Source organism: Macrobrachium nipponense, chromosome 10, assembly GCF_015104395.2.
Source record: "Macrobrachium nipponense isolate FS-2020 chromosome 10, ASM1510439v2, whole genome shotgun sequence".
In the NCBI taxonomy this organism is placed as follows: domain Eukaryota; kingdom Metazoa; phylum Arthropoda; class Malacostraca; order Decapoda; family Palaemonidae; genus Macrobrachium; species Macrobrachium nipponense.
In genome coordinates this window covers 56,146,807-56,168,466 of record NC_087204.1, presented here as the reverse complement: position 1 = coordinate 56,168,466, position 21,660 = coordinate 56,146,807, and the positions used below count along the sequence as shown (strand labels likewise).

The 21,660-nt window shown below is 40.5% G+C and overlaps 1 protein-coding gene across 1 annotated transcript in view; it reads right to left on the bottom strand.

Annotated features, from left to right (window-relative positions):
* The window catches only part of LOC135223630 (son of sevenless homolog 2-like), a 547,573-nt gene that overhangs the window by 238,746 nt on the left and 287,167 nt on the right, over positions 1-21,660 (bottom strand). The window contains 2 exon segments of the mRNA XM_064262244.1: positions 2,059-2,188; positions 8,118-8,300. Of these exon segments, the coding sequence (XP_064118314.1) occupies positions 2,059-2,188; positions 8,118-8,300 (313 nt within the window).

Here is a 21,660-nt window from a genome sequence, read left to right as displayed (position 1 = left end):
ATTGCCGTCTTGGTTATCGTATCGCCAGTGATTTCTTTGTATTTCATCCATACAAGAAGCAGCCTCCCCATCTCATCGTGCACGTGACTCCTCTTGTTGGACAAAATAGTCACGCTTTTAGAAGGTGTTGCTACTTTGATGGCTTCCTTTTGTTTAAGGATGGTGCCTATCGTTGACGGATTTCGGCCGTATTCCTTAGCGCTCACACTCAACCGCATGCCAGCTTCATACTTCTTGATAATCTCCACTTTTGTCTCCATAGAAAGCATCCTCTTCTTACCGTGAACTTCAGCAACTTTCTTGGGACCCACGACTATACTGTACGTAATTAAGTTATGTAGTATACTAACTAAGTTCTCACACAACACGATAAAGTAATACAACGAAATCACTAACAAGAATTTACGTTAACAAACGACATCGTATATGTGAACGAATGAATTCCGCATGTGTATGATAACACTGGTGCAAAGCAGTGGCCGAAGAAGAATGCCTTTACGTAGAGCAGGATCTTATGGCGGTGACTAGCATCAGGAACCAATGGGAGAGTGGGAGGATGGTGGTGAGTCTACTCAGTTGGCAGCGCGCGAGTTTTAAAATTGTTCTCGGCGGTACGGGTAAATCTCGGGACTTTACAGCAACAACCTTTCATAACCTGAATTATTTTCGCATGTAGAGCCAAAATAATCTTTGTATTTGCTTTCATAACTTGAATTTCTCGTAACCTAGGACTTTCGTATGTCAAGGTACCACGGTGTTGAAGCTTTGTTTGGTTCTTTGAAGCGATTCAAAGACTTTTATAGAGTTGCCATGCTCAAATCATGCTGAGTTTGTTCTGAGTCATGTTATTTCTCCCATATGTGGGCATGATAATTCTCTTCCATTGAGTAGGTCACTCAAGCTTCCACCTTTACCACTTCCTCGGCATAACCAGTTTTATACAGGCCCTAATGTGGCTCTGCCATCTAGACAAGTGAACCCAGACCTGGTTCGTTTATGTCCAGGGTTATCTTTGGCTCATGTTAGGAGGCTAATACCTTGGCATCAACCACCTCTTCTGTTTTCCAGATTGTCTCTTGGTTGGTTTTATGGTCCACAACAGTGGTAAAAAACTCCTCCACTGCAGTGGACAATACAGAAGAGAGGGCCCCTTTCATTAGACTTGCAGTCTGGAGGTAGGCAATTTCTTTCCTGACCCATTCAAATGCTAACATTTGGGTCAACTTACTGTTAACAAGAAGAGGCGCAACCCTCTCAAAAGTTTCAAGGTTAGTTAGCTCCCCATCTCTCTTTCCTATGAAGCAACTTGACATTGGTATAGACAGATGTTGGGCAGAAAATAATGACCAACTAGATCACCAAGAGTTGTCAAAATCTGCTGGTCATTCTTGCCCTAGCTCATCAAACCCTAGACCTCAACCTTCTGCTGGCAAAGAAGGCCTTAATACGACCTCGACCAATGGATACAGTCAGTCTGCTCCATCGTCACCTAAGAAAGCCCCTCAGCAATGGCCTTTACAGTCCTGTACTTCCAGACCAGGGAGAGATGCTAGAAGTAAGGCTAATAGAAATACTAGGCAATAGAGTTTTGGCATGGTGCTGGAAGAATGTATTCTTATATCAACACCCAGGTTTGTTCTGCATATGAACAAACGTCAATTTTAGTAAGAAGGGATGGCCTATACTAAACATGATTACACTGACTTGATTACGCTGAACTCATTTTTATTACAAAACTACTTAACATGATACTACAAGGTTCACTAGTCGTATATATTTTTAACATTTTCTTTTACTTTACTCTATATCTTAATGTTTTGTTTTTAAGAGCAGAAATAAACTGTTGAATTAATTATGGTAGTTACGAATTACACCAAACAGAAAAAATAGGAAAACTGGTCACTTAATATTATGGAAAGAATTTTATGCGTCTAATTAAATTCTCAGAAGAATCCTTAGTACTGAAATCTATATGCATTTTCTAGAGAGAAACCATCTACTAAATAAAGAATTAAAGCTTTAATAACTAAACTGATTTTCAATATTTATAGTACTTACCAAAAAAAGGGACACAAGGGGGATTGATAGAACGGAGTTTTTCTTGATACTTTTTACAGTGGTTTTGACTTAATTCAGAGATTTCCTCAAACACTTTTAGTTGTGCAGGTGGAAGACGCTTTCTTACTTCCTGTTGGTAAAAATTAACTTATTTAAATCCTCAAAACACAAACAAAAATAGTCGGAGAAATTCATATCACATACAATGTTATAAATCCATGTAAAGTAAGAAAAATTAATAAAAAAACCTGTCACAATGTATTAACAAGACCAACTGATACTCAATTCCACTAGATGAAGGTCTATCTACTATAAGGCTGTGTAGTGTGGCAAGATGGTGACTTATCAATTTGTTCCAGATAGTCAAGAGTTAATATAATTTTGCAATTCATGTGTGAGACTATCTTGACTATACTGCAGTTGGTTTACTCTACCTATCATCACAATCATTTTAATAATGTCCAGTTTTTCTGACTGGTTCTCATCCATTCTTATTACAAGTCCACACAATCTCAATATCTACGATAATTTTGCTTCAAAGGAACTTTAAACCATATCTCTCCACTTCTCATTTGTAATATGACTTTCCAATACACTTTGGCCATGCATCTTAGCATTTTATAATCACACACTTTCAAAATCTCCTCCATTTTCCCCGTCCGTGCCTGGGTCTCTGTTGCACAATACTATAGCGCAGGACTTGTGAACTCATAAGTTTATACTGTGCTTGTTTAAGATTAAGCCAGCCTTGTGCTGGCACAGACTCTTGCTCCTGGAGCAGCTCGTAATACTGTGCTTACAGCTCAACCTACAATAACACAGTGTTCCCTGACAGACTTAAAGACAAGCTGATGGAAAAATTGTATCATTAATAAAACCATTCTAAATTATATTCTAAATTGCAAAGCTTGAATATGCTACATGCTAAGCACTCTGAAGAATCCTTGCAAATGAAGCTATTTGATTGCAGCATTTATAAACTTCATTCAGTTGAGAGAGAGAGAGAGAGAGAGAGAGAGAGAGAGAGAGAGAGAGAGAGAGAGAGAGAAAAAAAATTATTTTTTTAATCTGCATTTAATCCAAAATAAAATAAAAAAAATAGTAACTATTCTGTCCTTATAAAATTCTAATTTCATAGGTTCAGTTTGAAGTCATTTAACAAAAGCAAAATCTAATTCTACATACCTACAAGTCTTTAATAAAATGTTAAATTATTGCTGCTGAAAAATAAATTTTGACTAAGAAATTTTGAATAAGAATTTGTTCTTTTCCTAAGTATAAAAACCAGAGCCATTTGTATTAGATTATCTCACTTGCACAGAAAGACACTCCTATACAGAAGCAATGATTTGTACTTCTGTAGGAACAAATACAATACAATGTACGTAAGTATTGTAGGTACAATTATGATGGTTGTGTTAGTGACTAACTAAATATATACAAATTTTGATTTTACAGTATGACATAAAAAATTAAAACCTGTTATCTAGAGCTGACTTCTAATTAGTACCGTCAAACCTCAGTTTTCGTATGCCTCTCATTTCGTACATTTTGGTTTTCAAAAACTTTTTTGTCTCGGTTATTGTACGTTTCCTCGGTTTTTGTACACTAGGAAATACTCTATCTCGGGCCCAGCGTGTGACTGGGCCCTGTATGAAGAACCCAAACAAAGCATTCCGTTTTCTCTCGTGACCCATTCTGGCTTTGTTTCTCACCTTACAAGGATCTCTGCGCTCATAGTCTGCATCATCGCACGGGTTTCTTGTGTTTTGTGCAATATTTTGTCATAAAACTCATTGCAGAGTCATCATGGGGCCCAAGAAAGGTGCAAGTGCCACTCCTTCGGTGAAAAAGACCAGAAATACAATAGAATTCAAGAAAAAACTTGTAGCAAAGTATGAAAATGGGGCATATGTAGAAAGAAGGATGAAATCAAGGCAGCTGATGTTGCAAAAAGGGTCATGTCATTATCTAAACAGAGATCGCAACTAATAGATGTTGAAAAGCTGTTGTTGGTGTGGTTCAACGAAAAACAGTTAGTGGGGGATAGTGTGTCTGAAGCGATCATTTGTGAGAAAGCGAGGATGCTGCATACCAATTTAAGGAAGAAAATGTCAACAACAAGTGCTGCTCTTAGTGATTTCAAGGGCAGTGACGCTGGTTTGAAAAATTCAGAAAGCGTACGGGCATCCATAATGTCGTACAGCATGGGGAGGCTACGAGTTCAGATAAACATACTGCCAAAGAATTTGTTGGTGAATTCAGAGAATAACTTGTGGCTGAAGGATTCCTCCCAATAACAAGTCTTCATTTGTGACGAGACAGGCCTGTTCTGGAAAAAAGAATGCCAAAACGGACCTATATCACACAGGAGGAAAATTAATTGCCTGGGCAAAAACCTATGACAGACAAGCTAACTCTCTTCATTCTGTGGAAATGCCAGAGGGGATTGCAAAGTGAAACTCCTACTTGTACGTATATCACTCTGAAACTCCCTGAGTGTTCAAGAAAAACAATGTCATAAAGAATAAATTGCCTATGATGTGGAAGGCCAATAAAAAGGCATGGGCATGGGTCACGAGACAAATTTTTGTTGAGTGGGTCAATGAAGTGTTTGGCCCAAGTGATAAAAAATACCTCAACAACAATCAATTCTCTCTCAAGTACCTCCTGGTAATGGACAATGCTCCTGCGCATCCTCCTGGCTTGGAAGACCAGCTGTTAGATGAATTCAAATTTGTCACTGTGAAGTTCTTGACCCCTTAATACCACTCATCTCATCCAGGCCACGGACCCAGTACATCATCTCAAACTTCTGGAAACTATACCAAGGCACTATTCCAAAGGGGCTTTGAAGTGACCTCAAACACTGAATTGACCCTAAGAGAGTTCTGGATGCATCCCTTCAATATCTTCAACTGCATAAGTCTTATTATAGCCAAGTCTTAGCAGGGAGTGATTTCGAGGGGTTTGAGGCTGACTCCAACAACCATATGCCTGTTGCGGTCTACTGTGTCTCTTGGGAAGTCCATGGGCTTGGATGTGAGTGGCGAGGATGTCGGATAGCTAGTGGATGCCCACAGGGAAGAGCTAACCATGGAGGAGCTGCAAGACCTTCAGCAGGAACAGCAACAGGCGGCAGATGAGGAATCTGAGGAAGAGAGAGGGGATACTGTGCCTACTTCAGTGAGCAAAGAAATGTTTGCGAAGTGGAGTGATTTACAAAATTTTGTCGAGACATGTCATCCTAACAAAGATGATGTAATCTGTGTCTATAATATGTTAAAGACAACACTTTGTATCATTTTAGGCAGATATTGAAGAGACATCAGAGACAAATATCTCTGGACAGTTTTGTTATTTGAAAGGTGTCCAGTGACACTCAAGCTGGTCCTAGTGCCCGTAAAAAATGAAGTGGTAAAGTAACTTCAAACAGTGCCAATAAGAAATGTAGAGAAGTAACACCAGAAAGGTTCGTGAGGAGCAACTACATATCCGCAGATGATCGATTTTTGTGGAAAAAAAATCTGAAATTATCTATCTACATGTATATTGCAGTTTTGGAATTGAGATGGGAACATTATAATTGTTATGAACAACACCGATTTTGTAGTTGACCTGGTGAAAAGAAAGCATAGGAAAAACATTGAATGGTAAAGGGGGACCATTGTGGGAAACCGGGGTTTTTGGGTGGGGGGAAACAGCCTCGGACATTTACAGCATCCGAAACTCTCAATTCCTGGTGTAAATACACATTAATTTACATATTTACAGTTTAGTTACAGTTGACCCTTTACTCTGCATACAAATGTTTGACTTATTATTTTGCATACAAACCTTTGACCTGCTACTCTACATACAAAAGTTTGACCCATTACTTTGCATACAAGTTTGTCCTAGGCTAGCCTAGGACCCCTTACTTAGCATACAGAACTTTGAACCACTACTCTATATGTAAAACGACAGCCTAGCCTAGGCTACCACTGACCAACATTACTGAGAAATTAGATTGTAACGGTGAATTTGCTAATGTGTGCTGTCAGTAAGAACATGGTGGAATGGTGCTTTGCGCCTTATCCACATATTAAAATATTCTTGGCAAGCTCATTTGTTCTGGCAAGAGGTATTGTTTTGCTACGCAAGCTAGCTTCAGGGGTTACAGAGAATTAGGCACTCTACATACAAAAGGAGATGGCTAGCCTAGGCTATAATTCCCCACATAACATTAAACACCTTACTCGGTACCACGGACTGACCTACCACTTTACATACAAATGACGGCAACACGCATGTACCTACGTGCACATTTAGGGCCGATAGATCTGTTCAAACATGTGCTTTGGTACTGGCTTCGAACTAACCCAAACACTAATTTAGGCTAACATAAAAATTATTATACAATTTACCTTATTCAAAGTCGCTGCTGTCAGATGACCACGAAGGTATCAGTCTCAGCTTCTTTGAAACAGGCGGGGGATCATGTCCCTCACTGGTAGAAGGTCCTGATCTAATTGTTTTGGACTGCAAAATTAAATCTGGGATGGGGGATGTTGGGCAGCTTTTAAGTGGATAGGCACACTTCATCAGATTTAGAAATGCCCGAAATGGTCATGGAACATGATTGTAGATACCACTTCTGGATACAGTACATACAATTGTGGTTTCTGAAAGCATGCTATCAAGCAACACCGGGAGCAGAGCTTCGGCAGAACGGTCAGGAACCACCTTGAAAAAGGTCTCATGTCTGTCGGTCAATGTCACCGAACACCCAAGATCTGTCCACCTTACGGCCACGGTTGTACTTCCATTTCCCAAATTTAGATTCGTCGATCTCAACAATATGACCAGGACCACCAATTTTCTTACTCTCAGAAAACAGGATTTGGCAACATATGTCTACAAAAATTATACCAATCCACCATGGTGTGAGGTGCTAGAGGCATCACAAAATCCCTCACAACACACTGTAGGGTTTTCTTAGTGAAACAAAATATTAATATAATTGTTGTTATGAGAGACAACAATGACTTCAAAAAATGACCCGTGCCGGACTGATACCTTCTTTCCGCACTTGCTATTTGTACAGTACCACATGTATATGGGCTGGGCTGTGGCCTTGCTGGTCCCATCTTTCACGAATTGTTTGTTTACTGTGTTGCACCTGAATAACCACCAAGAAAACCTTCTCTGTAAAGCCACTTCGTGAATTCATCGGTGTTGCGTAGAAACTCGATCACAATGATTATATACTCCTTGTAGCTTTAGCTTCTTCCACCATTACTATATCAAACAGCAAAAGGCTCAGGGCTCCCTTTTGATGGACACCAATACCAACATTTGTCTCATATTTTTCTGGTGAAACAACCACTGTCGTCACTAGAGATCTTGTGTTATGGCATAGAAACAATCACCAGGTCTTGTGTTGTGGCATAGAAACAATCACCAGGTCATGTCTTATGGTACAGAAACATCACCAGTTCATATGTGATGGTAGTTAAACACCACCAGATCATGTGTTATGGTACAGAAACATCACCATCCACTCTAACTTATATAATGTTGATCGCACTGCTCATCTCGGTACTCGTCAAATCCTTTCTCAAGATCTACAAATGTAGAGTATATCCTATAACTTTTCCCATGTGTCTGCTGTTGACCTACCTGGCCTTACACCTAAAAGACAATTATAAAATTTTACAGTTTTCCTTACCTTTTCTCCAGCACCTATTCGAATCACTTGACAGTATCCCTTTTTCCTTTGCATTTTGTCATACACTCGTTTGGTTTAATCCATTCTTTTTATCAGGTTTACATATTCTAAGTCACAGTGATTGATACTGCATTTGTCAATTTACAAGAAATGCCAATCTGACTACAATAATGCAATTGTTTTGTTTGGTATTAAGAGGCAAGTACCCTCTGCATAGGAGAAACACTAAATCTAGCATTCATTCACCTGGAAATACAGTGCTTGAAATAAAAAATCATATTACACAATTCATTCAGTATAAAAATGAAAAGGCCATTCATGCAATGACCAATCAGGCAGCTTCACTTACCATTTTGGTGAGCTCTAGTCTATGAACAGCTGCAGAAAATAATGCACTGGACACTTCAAAAACTCCACTAAAATTATTTAAGTCATGAAACATGACCATTATTTCGACTATTCTCATCATCACATTCCAACGCTCCTCAAAATTGTCCGTATCCACAATGCACCGCATAAACCAGTGCGTCACCTAAAAAAAATAGAAAAAATATTTTAATAATAGTAACTGTTTACTAATCTCATCTTATATCTGACAGAAGCATATTTATAATTGCAATCATTTATCTACCCAATTATAACAATTTATCTATTCATAACATCTCAAACCCATGGTACTTAATATCTATGGATAGGACAAAACCTAAAAACAGTGAAAAGACTAATAAAAAAAATGTCACAGTGAATAGTTAAAAACAGAAAGAAAACCAACACTCAAAAATGTATAAAATACACTAAAAGTCTTCAACACACACAAAATATCTCGGTATACATTTTAAACTAATGTACATCTGTTGCCTTTGGTCCTTTTTCAAAAAATTCCCTAGAATTGTTGTTGTGGTACTCAAGGGGATACAAAATCTATGATTTAAGGAAAATATTCTACATATGTATGTGAAAAACTTGTATTCAGTCATTAAAATTATAACTTTAGTACATGGAAAGGTAATACACTAGTACATGGAAAAGCGTTTAAAACACAAATTAGGATCATACAACGTAAATAATTAAAGTCCATTACCCTCAAATGCTGTCATGTAAGCCAAGGGTCCTTACCACTTTTCCACAACCCTTAAACTTTTATGAAGATCTTTAAAAACACTTCTGGTTTCTGATATACCACACAATTTGAAAAACCAAATTCAGTTTAGGAAGAATTACAAAATGTTACACCTCAGAATAAAATTTTGGCAAGTAAATTCCACTCAATGTTTCATGATAAAAACCTTGGTACTGTGCTACAACAATTAATATTTTAATTAAGCTAGTAGAGAATCTTCCCATGACATCTTTTTATTGCAAGATTGTTTTCCTACAGGTGCATGTGAAGGACAATTGATAAACATTTGGATGGCCAAATGATATCAATTAAAAAAAATCTTATAATATAGTATATGCAATAATTACCGATATAAAAAATATCAAAACCTTTCATTCAAGCACTAAACTTTTGAATAACTAATTTGTATACGTATTAGTTCTTACACTACAGTGTCATTGTTTAGTCGTAGACCTGCAGTAACGTAATCAGTTAGCCACGGGTTTTTCTTTGGACCACTTCTCACTCTATATATATCACAGGTATAAATAGCCGCATTGAGGGTTTGTCCATGCTGCGTATATGAAGTTTATTGGTAGGCTAAGCCTTGGCCGCAGAGCGATAATCACCAACATATATGAAAAGATTCACATTATATAACCTAACAATAAAGGTAATAAAGGGATTTTGACAAAGGAAAAATCTATTTCTGGGGGAAGACCTGTGTCGCCCGGTGAAATGTCCCTATAGCACTCATTTCTAGGTATAAATAAATGCTAAATATACCAGAGAAAAAAGCCATAGGGAATGCTGAAGTTACTACCTCCAGCTCGCTCACCCTCATAGGGTGTCGGTATAGCACAGGGGCAAGTGGAAGCCACTACCACAGATACTTTGCCAGTTAGAAGTCTCCTCTCTCAAAATCCCTCTCTAGAGAGGTGGCGCTACAACGTCTACCTTCCGCTCGCTACTACTACCTCTGCCAGAAACCCTCATTCCTGAAATACGCACCCAAGCTTGGGCCAGCTAAAGGGTGGGGAAAAGGAACAGAGAGGGATGGGTTCACTGGGCAAGACAGGTCTTCCCCCCAGAAATAGATTTTTCCTTTGTCAAAATCCCTTTTCTGGGCTCGACCTGTGTCGGCCAGTGAAATAGTAGCAGAGAATTGGCCATACAAGCTTGGTAAACAAAAAATTTATATTTAAGGAAAATAAAAATTTTCTTAAAATTATTGTTTTAATAACCAAGGTAAGAATAACAAATTACAAATGGTAAATGCACCTAATATGACCAAATCCATACTATTCTGGGAAAAAGCAACAGGTAATGAACATCAAAACAAATATAATACTATGTACATGTACAGGAGTGGGTTGATGAGCAATCCATTCCAGAACAAAAGGCAGAAAGGCAGGGATTTACAAGCAAGGCAGGTAGGTGAGAGTGAGTACCAAAAGATAATTAATAGCAAAATAATAAAATACAGATATAGAGTTACATAACTAGGCCGTATCAGGGGAGAAAATGTTGCCTGCAGCCACTGCCAAATATTTAGGGGCCTCTAGATTTTTCAGATAGTGGCGTTTAAATACTGTCGGGGATTTCCAACCCGTATATTTTTAAAGATCCTTGAAGTTCATATGATGAAAATAATCAACTGAGGTAGCCACTGCCCGGATATCATGGACATGAGGGACTGAATCCGGATTGGCTTGTTTAATAAAATAAAGAATTTGTTGTCTGATTGCCTTCAAGGAAATGGTTCCACCTTTCTCTCTAATAAAAAGAAGACCTGAAGACTTTTTAAAAGTTCTGCTCAGATAAGATTTTAATGTAGTAATAGGACATAATGATGGGTCCTGTGGAAGAGGGACAATCTTCCATGGAGACCACCTGTTTTGTGGGTCTTCATTCTTTGCTAAGAATTTCCGATCTGGAGAGAGCAGAACTTCTCCTGACAGGAGGAAATCAATATGATTTGGTTCTCTAGAGAGAGCCGACAGTTCAGATATTCTGGCGCCTGAGGCCAGACTCATTAAAAATAATGTTTTCCTGAGAAGGGTTATATATGAGCATGATTCGTTATAAGTATCTGAAGCCAACCTGAGTACGTCATTCAAAAACCAGGAGACCGTGTGAGGGCGGTCTACTGGTCGCGGACGAGCACATGCTCTAGGGATAGACGAGAAGTATGAATCTGTTAAATCAATATTAAAGCCAAACTGAAATATCTTCCTTAAGGGAGGTTTAGTTGTAGTAATGGTACTAGCAGCTAGGCCTTTTTCGAACAGAGTTCCAATAAACGAAATTGTCAGATTCGTAGTCATCTTCTGGACATCTTGATTCTTTTAGCAAGATGGCTAGCTTCCTTACTGCCGAATCATACTGCCTGAGTGTTGATTCTCTTTTGTCTGACTCCAAGAACAGGGTGTTTAGTGGGTCAATACTAGCATCCTTCTGTGCCGCAAACTTCATGAAGTCCATAAAGTTAGGGCATCCAGAATTCTTGAGGATGCTGACTCAGTCGCAGTTTGTACTATTTGAGTCAGTTTTGGGTTGGGAATCCATCTGGGACGGAGTTTCAACTCAAGTAGAAGAGGAAACCAATTGCTCTTCGGCCAGTTGGGTGCTACCTATGCTATATGTCCTCTGAAAGATCTGAGTTTGTGTAGAACTTTCAGCAAGAAGTTTATTGGCGGAAATAGGTAAATCTTCTGCCAATTGTTCCAGTCTATGGACATCGCATCTGTAGCATGAGCCAGAGGATCCATATTGGGAGCCACATAACACGGAAGTTTGTGATTGGACTCCGTGGCGAACAGGTCTACCAGAAGGCCCGGGATTTGTTGGCAAATCCAATGGAATGATTTTGTGTCCAAGGCCCACTCCGACTCCAGCGGAGTTGTTCTGGATAGTGAGTCTGCAATGACATTCCGTACTCCTGCCAGGCGAGTAGCTGACAGGTGCCAATGATGTTTCATTGCCAACGAAAAAATTGCTATCATCAAATGATTTATTTGGCTCGACTTGGAGCCTCCTCTGTTTATGCAATAAACTATCACTGCGCTGTCCGAGACTAGTCTGATATGAATGTTCCTGGCCGGAGCTAGTCGTTTCAAGGTCAGAAAAATGGCCATTGCCTCTAGTACGTTGATGTGGAACTGGCGGAATGTTGTCGACCACGTTCCTTGAACCTTCTTGTACTGAGAGTATGCCCCCATCCGCTCAGAGAGGTGTCCGTGTGGACTATCACAGACGGCGGGGGAAATTGTAGTGGCACTGATTTGGAAAGACTCCGGACTTCCGTCCATGGGCGGGGTCTTTTCCTTAATATTGGCGGAATCAAGGAGATTTTGTCTCTGAACTTGTTGTTGGCTCTTTTCCGCCCAACCCGATTGATATCCTTCAGTCTGGCTTTCAACAGAACATCTGTTATTGAAGCAAACTGAAGTGAACCTAAGATTCTCTCTTAGGTACGACGAGAAGCCCGTTTGTTCTTGAGGAATTGTCTCGTAGTTTTCGCTATCTCTCTCCACTTCTTTGGCGGAAGAGATAGTTTGTGTGTGGTTAGGTCCCATTGAATTCCCAACCATTGAAAGTTAGACGCCGAAATGAGACGGGACTTTTCCTTATTTATCTGGAAACCCAGGTAGTCTAGGAATTTTATTACTTTGGCTGTTGCCTTGCGACATTCCTCGTCGTTGGTTGCCCAAATGAGCCAATCATCTAGGTAAGCTACTAACATCACCCCCTGAGCTCTTAGTTCCTGCACTACTGTCTCTCCTAGTTTGGTGAATATTCTGGGCGCTATGTTGAGCCCGAATGGCATGACTCTGAATGAGTAAGTTTGTTTTCCTAGTTTGAAGCCTAGGTATGGAGAGAAGTTTCCTGCTATCAGTACATGATAGTAAGCGTCTGTAAGATCGATAGAGGTGTTGATGACCCCACGGGTAAGTAAGGTCCGCACCTGCGAGACGGTTAGCATGCAGAACTTGTCGCTTTGAATGTATGAGTTGAGACGGGACAAGTCCAGAATCACTCTTCGTTTGTCCGAGTCCTTCTTCGGTACACTGAACAAACGTCCTTGAAATTTCAGGTGACTGACTTTCTTTATTGCCTTCTTTTGAAGAAGGTCTTTGGCATAGTCTAGAAGGTCTGTCATTGGAATCTGATGGAAATTGACTGGTGGGGGAGACCCTTTCTTCCATCTCCACCCCAGACCTTACGATACAATACTGTGGGCCCACGTACTGAAGGTCCAATGGTCCCGGGAGAGGTACAGTCTCCCGCCTACCTGCAGACTCATTGACTGGTTGAGGTCTTACTTCCTCTGCCTCCTCTGAAGCCTCTGCCTCTAGAGCCAGCTCTCTGCTACCCCTTGCGTGCCTATTATAGCCTCGAAACGCCCCTTTGTTTCAAAGTAGGTGTTGAAGGCTGTGGAAGTCACCAGGGCAGCCGAACTCGAAGGCTGTTGAGTCAGTTGACTCTGCAGCAGAACAAACTGCTGTTGTGGTTGTGCCTTACATGTCGAAGGCTTGCTCATCTGGGAGACAGGAACTGCCTGTACCACTGCTTGAGGCTGAGAGGTCTGGAAAGGCTGATACTTCCTAGGCCTCTTCCTACTTTTGGATTGTGGTCCGAGGGTCTCGAACTTCCTTTTAAATGGAAGTCCCTAGCGGACACAAAGGTTCTGGTTAGCCCTAGCCGCCTCGCTGAGGACGCTGTTAACCACGTCCTCAGGAAAGAGGTTGGCCCCCTCATCGATGCCTTTATGAGCTTGTTAGGCTCATGCCTGATGGAGGCATTAGCAAAGACATGCTTCCTGCAGGCTCGTCTAGCCACTATAAAATCATACAGGTCCGATTGAAAAGCCTGTAGCAGGGACTTCGTCAGGACCCGGAATAGAGGCTCCTCTGCAAAGACAGAAGCTGTCAACTCTGCAGTGGTGACTGAGTTAATTGACCTGCTCAGCCTACATCTTGCTTCGAATTCCGCCTTAATCATGGTATCTGGAATTCTAGGCAAACGTTCACTGACTGAATTGTGTGGAGGCACACTCCAGGTCGAGTTTGCCCACTGTGAACGTTGCTGGAGCGCCCGCCCAACACTCCAGATCTCCAGGAAAGAGCAAAGAGGTAGCCTCCGTCTCTTTCAGCTGAGGCATGGGTTTGTCCTCCATTCCGGCTTGCAGTGTCAATTCTGCGATCTTTGATGTGCCAGGAGTCGGGACGCTATCCGGCGCTACGAACATGGTACGTATAGCAGCCTTTGTAGGGCGTCAACTTGGTGTTGATGCACTCCCATTCCGTAAGGGTGCGGACCCATGCCGACTGAGCCTGATCTCTAGGGTAGATAACTGTCTCTTTCGGGACCTTGTCTACCTTGACCAATGCTTCCTCGGCTAGTCTAGCGTAGCCCGGGAAGGGGAATTGTAGGTCCGGTGGGAAGAACTCATAGTCTTCCACGGGTCGGGTTCCGCAACCCTCAATTGTAAGCCTGCCCTCTGAAAATGGAGCATGTAGAGCCAACCGCCATGGGTTGCTATTCTCGAATGGTGGGAGCTTGGATGTGTCTGGCACTGCAAAGGACTGCGGTGTGCTTCCGGACTGGAGAAATCCGGTCACCAATTCCTCCTGGGCTTGTAACCTTTGGGTCAGAGACATGATGGACTGTCCGGATGTCTCTAGACCCGAGGCGAGTTGAGTGGACATCGATTGAAGTCTCGAGTCCACTACTACGCTCATCTTCTGCATGAGAAGAGTGGCGAAAGCCCCTCATCTTCTGCATGAAAAGAGTGGCGAAAGCCTCCTAGTCGAAGCCGGACTCCGTTGGTCTGGCTTTAGAAGACTTAGCTCTCGACCCCTTGGTTGGGGGAGTAGCTTTGGCCGAGGAAGTTGAAGGCTTGGGGGCCAATGACGACCTGGCGGAGCCTGCCGGGGAAGGCTTGGCTGGTCTAACTGCCTTCCGCAGAGACTTCGTCTTCAAGGTTTTCAAATTAGGGATTACCGAGCCTGACCTATTCCAAAGGGTCGTGGACTTCCCAGGGAAGCCCTGAAAAGAAGGAGGAGAAGGATGGCTAAAGGAAAGAACGTTTGCCCCACGACTACCAGTCTCACTTACCTCCCTACCTTCCTCCTAGTCCTCGATGGCCATGGGCTCCTGGTGCAGGCTGATGGCCGCCACCTCCTCCGTCATGTCATCGCACAAGCCCTCTTGGTCCCTCCAGGGGGGCTTGGGTCTCTTGGCAGACCTGCTCTATGATGAGAGCCGCTACTGCTGCCGAAACCTTGGCGTTCAGGTAGAGGAGGGAGCACATCTCCTCTGACAGCACGGTGCTGGCCGGCTCCCACGTTCCTTCCAAACCCCCCTACCCAGGGGTCGACATCGAGGAGGCCTTGAGTGTCAGATCAACCTGTAAGAGATAATCAAATCAGGTTCCCCAGAGTAATAATGAGGCGAGGATGCTACCTACCGACTCATCTGTTACAAGGTCGTAACACACCATGCAGGCTTCCAGGTGCCAGACCACGTGTCCCTCCAGGTGGATGGCGCAGCTGGCATGAGACCGGCAGACCTCATGCCCATACGGTTTACACAGGACGGCTGGGCACCCCACCTCCTGGCAGCGAACCATCAGTAAGTTGGAAAGATACATGAGTATCGTCAAATAATGCCACCGGAGTTAATTCCAGCGGTATGAGTACACTTAAACTAGTTACTTAACGGCTGGGCACCCCCCCACCTGGCAGCGAACCATCTGTAAGTTGGAAAGATACACGAATATTGTCAAATAATGCCGCCGGAGTTAATTCCGGCGGTATGAGTACACGTAAACAAGTTACTTATCCAGCTAAAGGCAATAACGACTATAATCTTCAACTTACTTGTTATTAATAAAGCTCTGGATGTCTCTGCCTGCTCCGGAATCCATACTTTGGGTATCGCCAAAGCTATAACCAGCGGAGTGGGCTTGATAAGAGCAGAACAGGGAAACAAGGTAAAACCTAAGCCTGAGTCTGATCGCATCGGAGTAGAGTAGCAATACCCAACCAATTGGAGGTGCATTCTCTGAGTTCAGTTCCACCCCCACCAGAGTGGGCAGCAGTGATAACATAGAAGACGGAAAACAGAGCGGCGGGAACAACAGTACGTAGAACTCCGGTGTATACATCCTCGCGCATGTGATGGTAGACCACACTTCGCCGGAATAAACACAGGCCCGGAGACATACCAACAGAAGCTACATAATAAATTTTCTTAATATTAAGCTCTGAATGTCTCCGCCTACTCCGGAATCCATAATCTCGTTATCACAATAGCCTTAACCGGCGGGGTTGGCCTGATATGACCAGAACAGGGAAAATAGGTAAAGCCTAAGCCTGAGTCTGATCGCACCGAAGAAGAGTAGCAGTTCCAAGTCAATTAGAAACGCATCTCTAAGCCTAGTTCCGCCCCCACCGGAGTGGGGAAGCAGCGATAACACTAGAGAAGTACGGAAAACAGACCACTCCTCACCAGAAAAAACACAGGCCCGGAGACATACCAACAGAGATTACATAATCTACTAATCCCCCAATCTCCTCCAACTAATCCCCAGGGCCGTGCTCTACGCTCTAGCTGTTGTTCATCGGATGGATTACTTAGGCAGTGAGCTAACAAAGTAGCGCCGGAACGAGTCCGGGACAGGGGGGGTGGAGTGTCTGGAGGAGAGTGGACGAGTTGTGATCGCATGGCCACGGCAACCGATCAGTGAACATCACTTCTCGAGAAGCCGTTAACTGGCCTACTACTAAAGGGGCAGAAGACAGTAGGCCAACTGACACCCTAAAGGAGGCAATGGCCCAGGCTACACTCAACAAAAATAATTCATAAAATAATTGATGAGGAATTATTGGAAGTACTGACGAAAAAAAGGGGGGGGGAGAAAACCGCACCCAGCTAAGATCCCAGCGCAACCCTCCGAAATCAGAACAGATCCGGTCAGGTAGGCTAGGATGGCTCCTATAAGGACGTCACAAGGAGGATGCCTAGAACATAACTGAACCCTACAAAATCGAATCTACCGATCTGGTCAGGTAAGACAAGCCTAGCCCCTACATACGTAACAAGAGAGAAACTCTCTAGTCCTGGGCCACCCTCCAAGCAAACATATCTGCCTAGTCGGGTTGGCGGTACAAGGAGCCACTAAGGGTGGTGGGATATACTCAGCCCGCCTAGCCTACCCTCCAAAACCTAGCCTAGGTCTGGTCAGATAGGCCAGGGTAGGATATCGTGAAGAACTTCCAACCTCATTAAATAGCAATAAAAGACTATAATCGAAAACTAAATTAGAAATATACATGCATGTGCACCGCAAATGAATGAGGAATCTTCACCTCTAAAAATAAACTGGCATACCGCTAGGCTAGCCTAGGATGCCAAAAACACAATACTTGCGCATTAAGTTATGAAGCATATCACCGTACACACGAAAGGGAACCAGCGCGCTCCTGAGGGACTGATGATAACAAAAAAGCCCCTATAATAGGCTAATAATGTAAGATCAAACTGTAAAAAACAAAGCCTCAGTATACGTCAGGAGCGAGACGGGCCCTATAATAGGCTAAAAATGTAAGGATAAAACCGTAAAACCAAGGCTCTCAGTATTCGTAAGGAGCGAGAAGAACGATAAAGAATACGAAAACAGTATCCTATACAATGAAGTGCTAAACAGTGAATAAAATACACAGCGAGATAAAAACTGATATAATCGCGCACGCCGCCAACCATGCATCCAAAATGGCGGATCGTAAGAGCATCATACCCGGCTCCCAAGAACAAGAGACTTAAAATAAGGGCCAAATATGGATGCATCGTTGCCCCAACGTGTTCAAAAACGATAAATGGAATACTCAACTTAGATGAAGAAGCTTCTTGATCAAGGGAAGACATAACGCTTTGCAGAAAACACTTCCTGGAGACAGCGAAAATGGTGCGTGCTATTTCAGGAGTGAGGGTTTCTGGCAGAGGTAGTAGTAGCGAGCGGAAGGTAGACGTTGTAGCGCCACCTCTCTAGAGAGGGATTTTGAGAGAGGAGACTTCTAACTGGCAAAGTATCTGTGGTAGTGGCTTCCACTCGCCCCTGTGCTATACCGACACCCTATGAGGGTGAGCGAACTGGAGGTAGTAACTCCAGCATTCCATATGGCTTTTTTCTCTGGTATATTTAGCATTTATTTATACCTAGAAATGAGTGCTATAGGGACATTTCACCGGCCGACACAGGTCGAGCCCAGAAAAGCCATTTTCACCTTATACATTATTGGCATATTTTCATAAAAAATAGCCTATTCAAGGAAATAATTCCATATCAATGAAATCAACTTTTAACTCTGAGTGGCTAGTCAACAAAATGTAAACATAGAGTTATACGCTTGCAGTCACAGTGACCTTGATTGTTTGGTAACTTTAAAAAATTTCAATAGTGTATAATTACGGTAGTAATGACATTTTGGATAACATTAATTTTAAATTCATTATCATTTTGATAGTAAATAACTTCTCCGAACAATGCAGTCATAGAAACATTACTGTCATAGATTTTTGTAGTATTGTTGTTTGCAATTGGCGATGAAGCGTAAACGTAATTAAACAATTTTTACCTTATATATTATTGGCATTTCTTCATAACGAAAAACCTATTCAAGGAATAATTCCTCGTGGAAAGCATTTATCAAAAAACAAATATACACTTTACAATAAGCATTGATTACTTTTATTTTGCTTTGATTAAATTAAAACAGTATGATACTGTAAAAGGCACAATAAATAATTTTTTTTATCATAAATGTATATTCATTCATGAAACATTAACATAAAAATATGTACGAAGATCATCCTGACATCACCAAACCTACAGTCTCCTTTGTATGTCCTACGTACTATTGGACACAATGTATTAGTAGTTACACCATTCTATAAAATTACCCACAAATTTTATATGTTCTTCACTCATCTTAAAACACTTTACTTGCTGTTCTTCTGTGGGGGCGTATTTTTAAATAGTATATTGCAGAAAATTAACTCATTCAACATATTTTTTATAAAGCAATATTCACTAATTACTGTATTTTCATTTCATTTTCATGCATAAACACATTTTTATGATGGAAAATGAATGACTAATTATCAAATATTAATATTAACCCTTAAACGCCTATTGGATGTATTTTACGTCGAGATAAATTGTCTTTTGGGTGCCGACCGGACGTAATTTATGTTGACATAAAAAAAGTTTTTTAAAAATTTGCGGAAAAATACTTATAGGCCTACAACTGAAAACTTTTGAATCACACGCCTTGGGGGATGCTGGGAGTTCATGTATCAAAGTGTTGTTCTGTTTACAATCGTTATGCAGGCGCGCAAACACGAATTTCTTTCTTATCGTACTAACAAGTATCAGTGACACATCTCGGAAATTATTTCGTCACTTTGACATAATTTTTGCACCATTTTAAATTAGCCGTTACATTGAGTATTATATATTTTCATATGCGCGCATTTTCATGTAGAATAAACAAAAAAAAAAATTAGTCATGATTGTAGCTTTTATCAGTTTTGAAATATTTTCATATAAATAACGATGTGCCAAAATTTCAAACTTTGGTCAACTTTGACTACCGAAATGGTCGAAAAACGCAATTTTAAGCTAAAACTCTTATATTTTAGTAGTATTCAATCATTTACCTTCATTTTGCAACAAATTTGAAGTCTCTAGTACAATATTTTGATTTATTGTGAATTTATGAAAAAACTTTTTCCTTACGTCCGCGCGGTAACTCTTCCAAAAAAAATCATACGTGCGTTTGTCGTAATGTTTGCACCATTTTAAATTAACCGTTACATGCACAATACAACTAAAAACAACCCATGGTTATAGCTTTTATCAGTTTTGAAATATTTTTATATAAATAACGATAAGTGCCAAAATTTCATCCTTCGGTCAACTCTGACTACCGAAATGGTCGAAAAACGTAATTGTAAGCTAAAACTCTTATTTTAGTAATATTCAATCATTTACCTTCATTTTGCAACAAATTGGAAGTCTCTAGCACAATATTTCGATTTATGGTGAATTTATGAAAAAAAACATTTTCCTTACATCCGTGCGGTAACTCTTCCGAAAAAATCATACGTGCGATTGTCATAATGTTTGCACCATTTTAAATTAACCGTTACATAAAGTTTTATATATAAAAATGTGCACAATTTCATGTAGAATACAACAAAAAATAATTGAAGGTTGTAGCTTTTCTCATTTTTGAAATATTTGCATATAAATCCACGATAAATAGAAAAAAAACCAAGTTTCGGTCAACTTTGACTCTACCGAAATGGTCGAAAAATGCAATTGTAAGCTAAAACTCTTACAGTCTAGTAACATTCAGTCATTTATCTTAATTTTGAAACAAATTCGAAGTCTCTAGCACAATATTTAGATTTATGGTGAATTTAAAAACAAACTTTCCTTCCCTCCGCGCGCGGATTCTCCGACACAAATCTCTGAAATGCATACGTCGCGTTCTCGTAATATTTGCTCCATTTCATATTAGGCGTTTCATAGAGTTTTATATATGAAAATGTGTGCAATTTCATGTAGAATACAAAAAAAATTTAAGGTTGGTAGCTTTTCTCATTTTTGAAATATTTGCATATAAAAAAAATATATAAAAAAAATCGACATTCGGTCAACTTTAACTCGTCCGAAATGGTAGAAAACTGCAATTGTAAGCTAAAACTCTTACAGTGTAGTAATACTGAATTATTTATCTTCATTTTGAAACAAATTGGAAGTCTCTAGAACGATATTTAGATTTATGGTGAATTTTTGAAAAAAAACATTTTACGTCTGTGCATTCCAAATTCATGCATCATTTTGTAATAATATTTTCTCTGTGTTGCTTTGATCGTTTTACAATGTGTTATATACCAAAATGATTGCAATTTAGTGTACAATACAACGAAAACAAAATTAACTTGTTAGCTTTAACCGTTTTGCTCACAACGAGATTTGAATACAATTATATACGAACTTTTGTTTTCGTGCTATCATATATCGCATTATTTATATATGACAATGATATTTTTTTCATTTCTGATGGTTGCATACTAAACTTCAGGCAATGACAAAAAAAGGAGCCAAAAATGAACTCTTAATCTTGAAAACTATGCGCGCTGTGATTTTTTGAAAAAAATAATTTTTTCCACTTCAGCGCTCACTCCGAGACCCCCTCGGCATACGGGAGACGATTTTTATTGTACGTACTCCTTCGGCGTTAAAGGGTTAAAATGGTGTAAACATTACGACAATCGGACAAAATAATTTATGACTTTTTCGGAAGAGTTACTGCGCGGACGTAAGGAAAAAGTTTTTTTCATAAATTCACCATAAATTGAAATATTGTGCTAGAAACTTCCAATTTGTTGCAAAATGACGGTAAATGATTGAATATTACTAGAATATAAGAGTTTTAGCTCACAATTGCGTTTTTCGACCTTTTCGGTAGAGTAAAAGTTGACCAAAGGTTGAAATTTTGGCACTTACCTTTATTTATATGAAAATATTTCAAAACTGATAAAAGCTACAACCATGAGTTGTTTTTTGTTGTATTCTACATGAAATTGTGCACATTTTCATATATTTCTTGGCTTGACCTGTGTCGGCCGGTGAAAAATCCCTGTAGCTCATTTTTCAAGTATAAATACTTCTAGATACCAGAGAAAAAGCTAGCATGTTATGCTGAAGTTACTACCC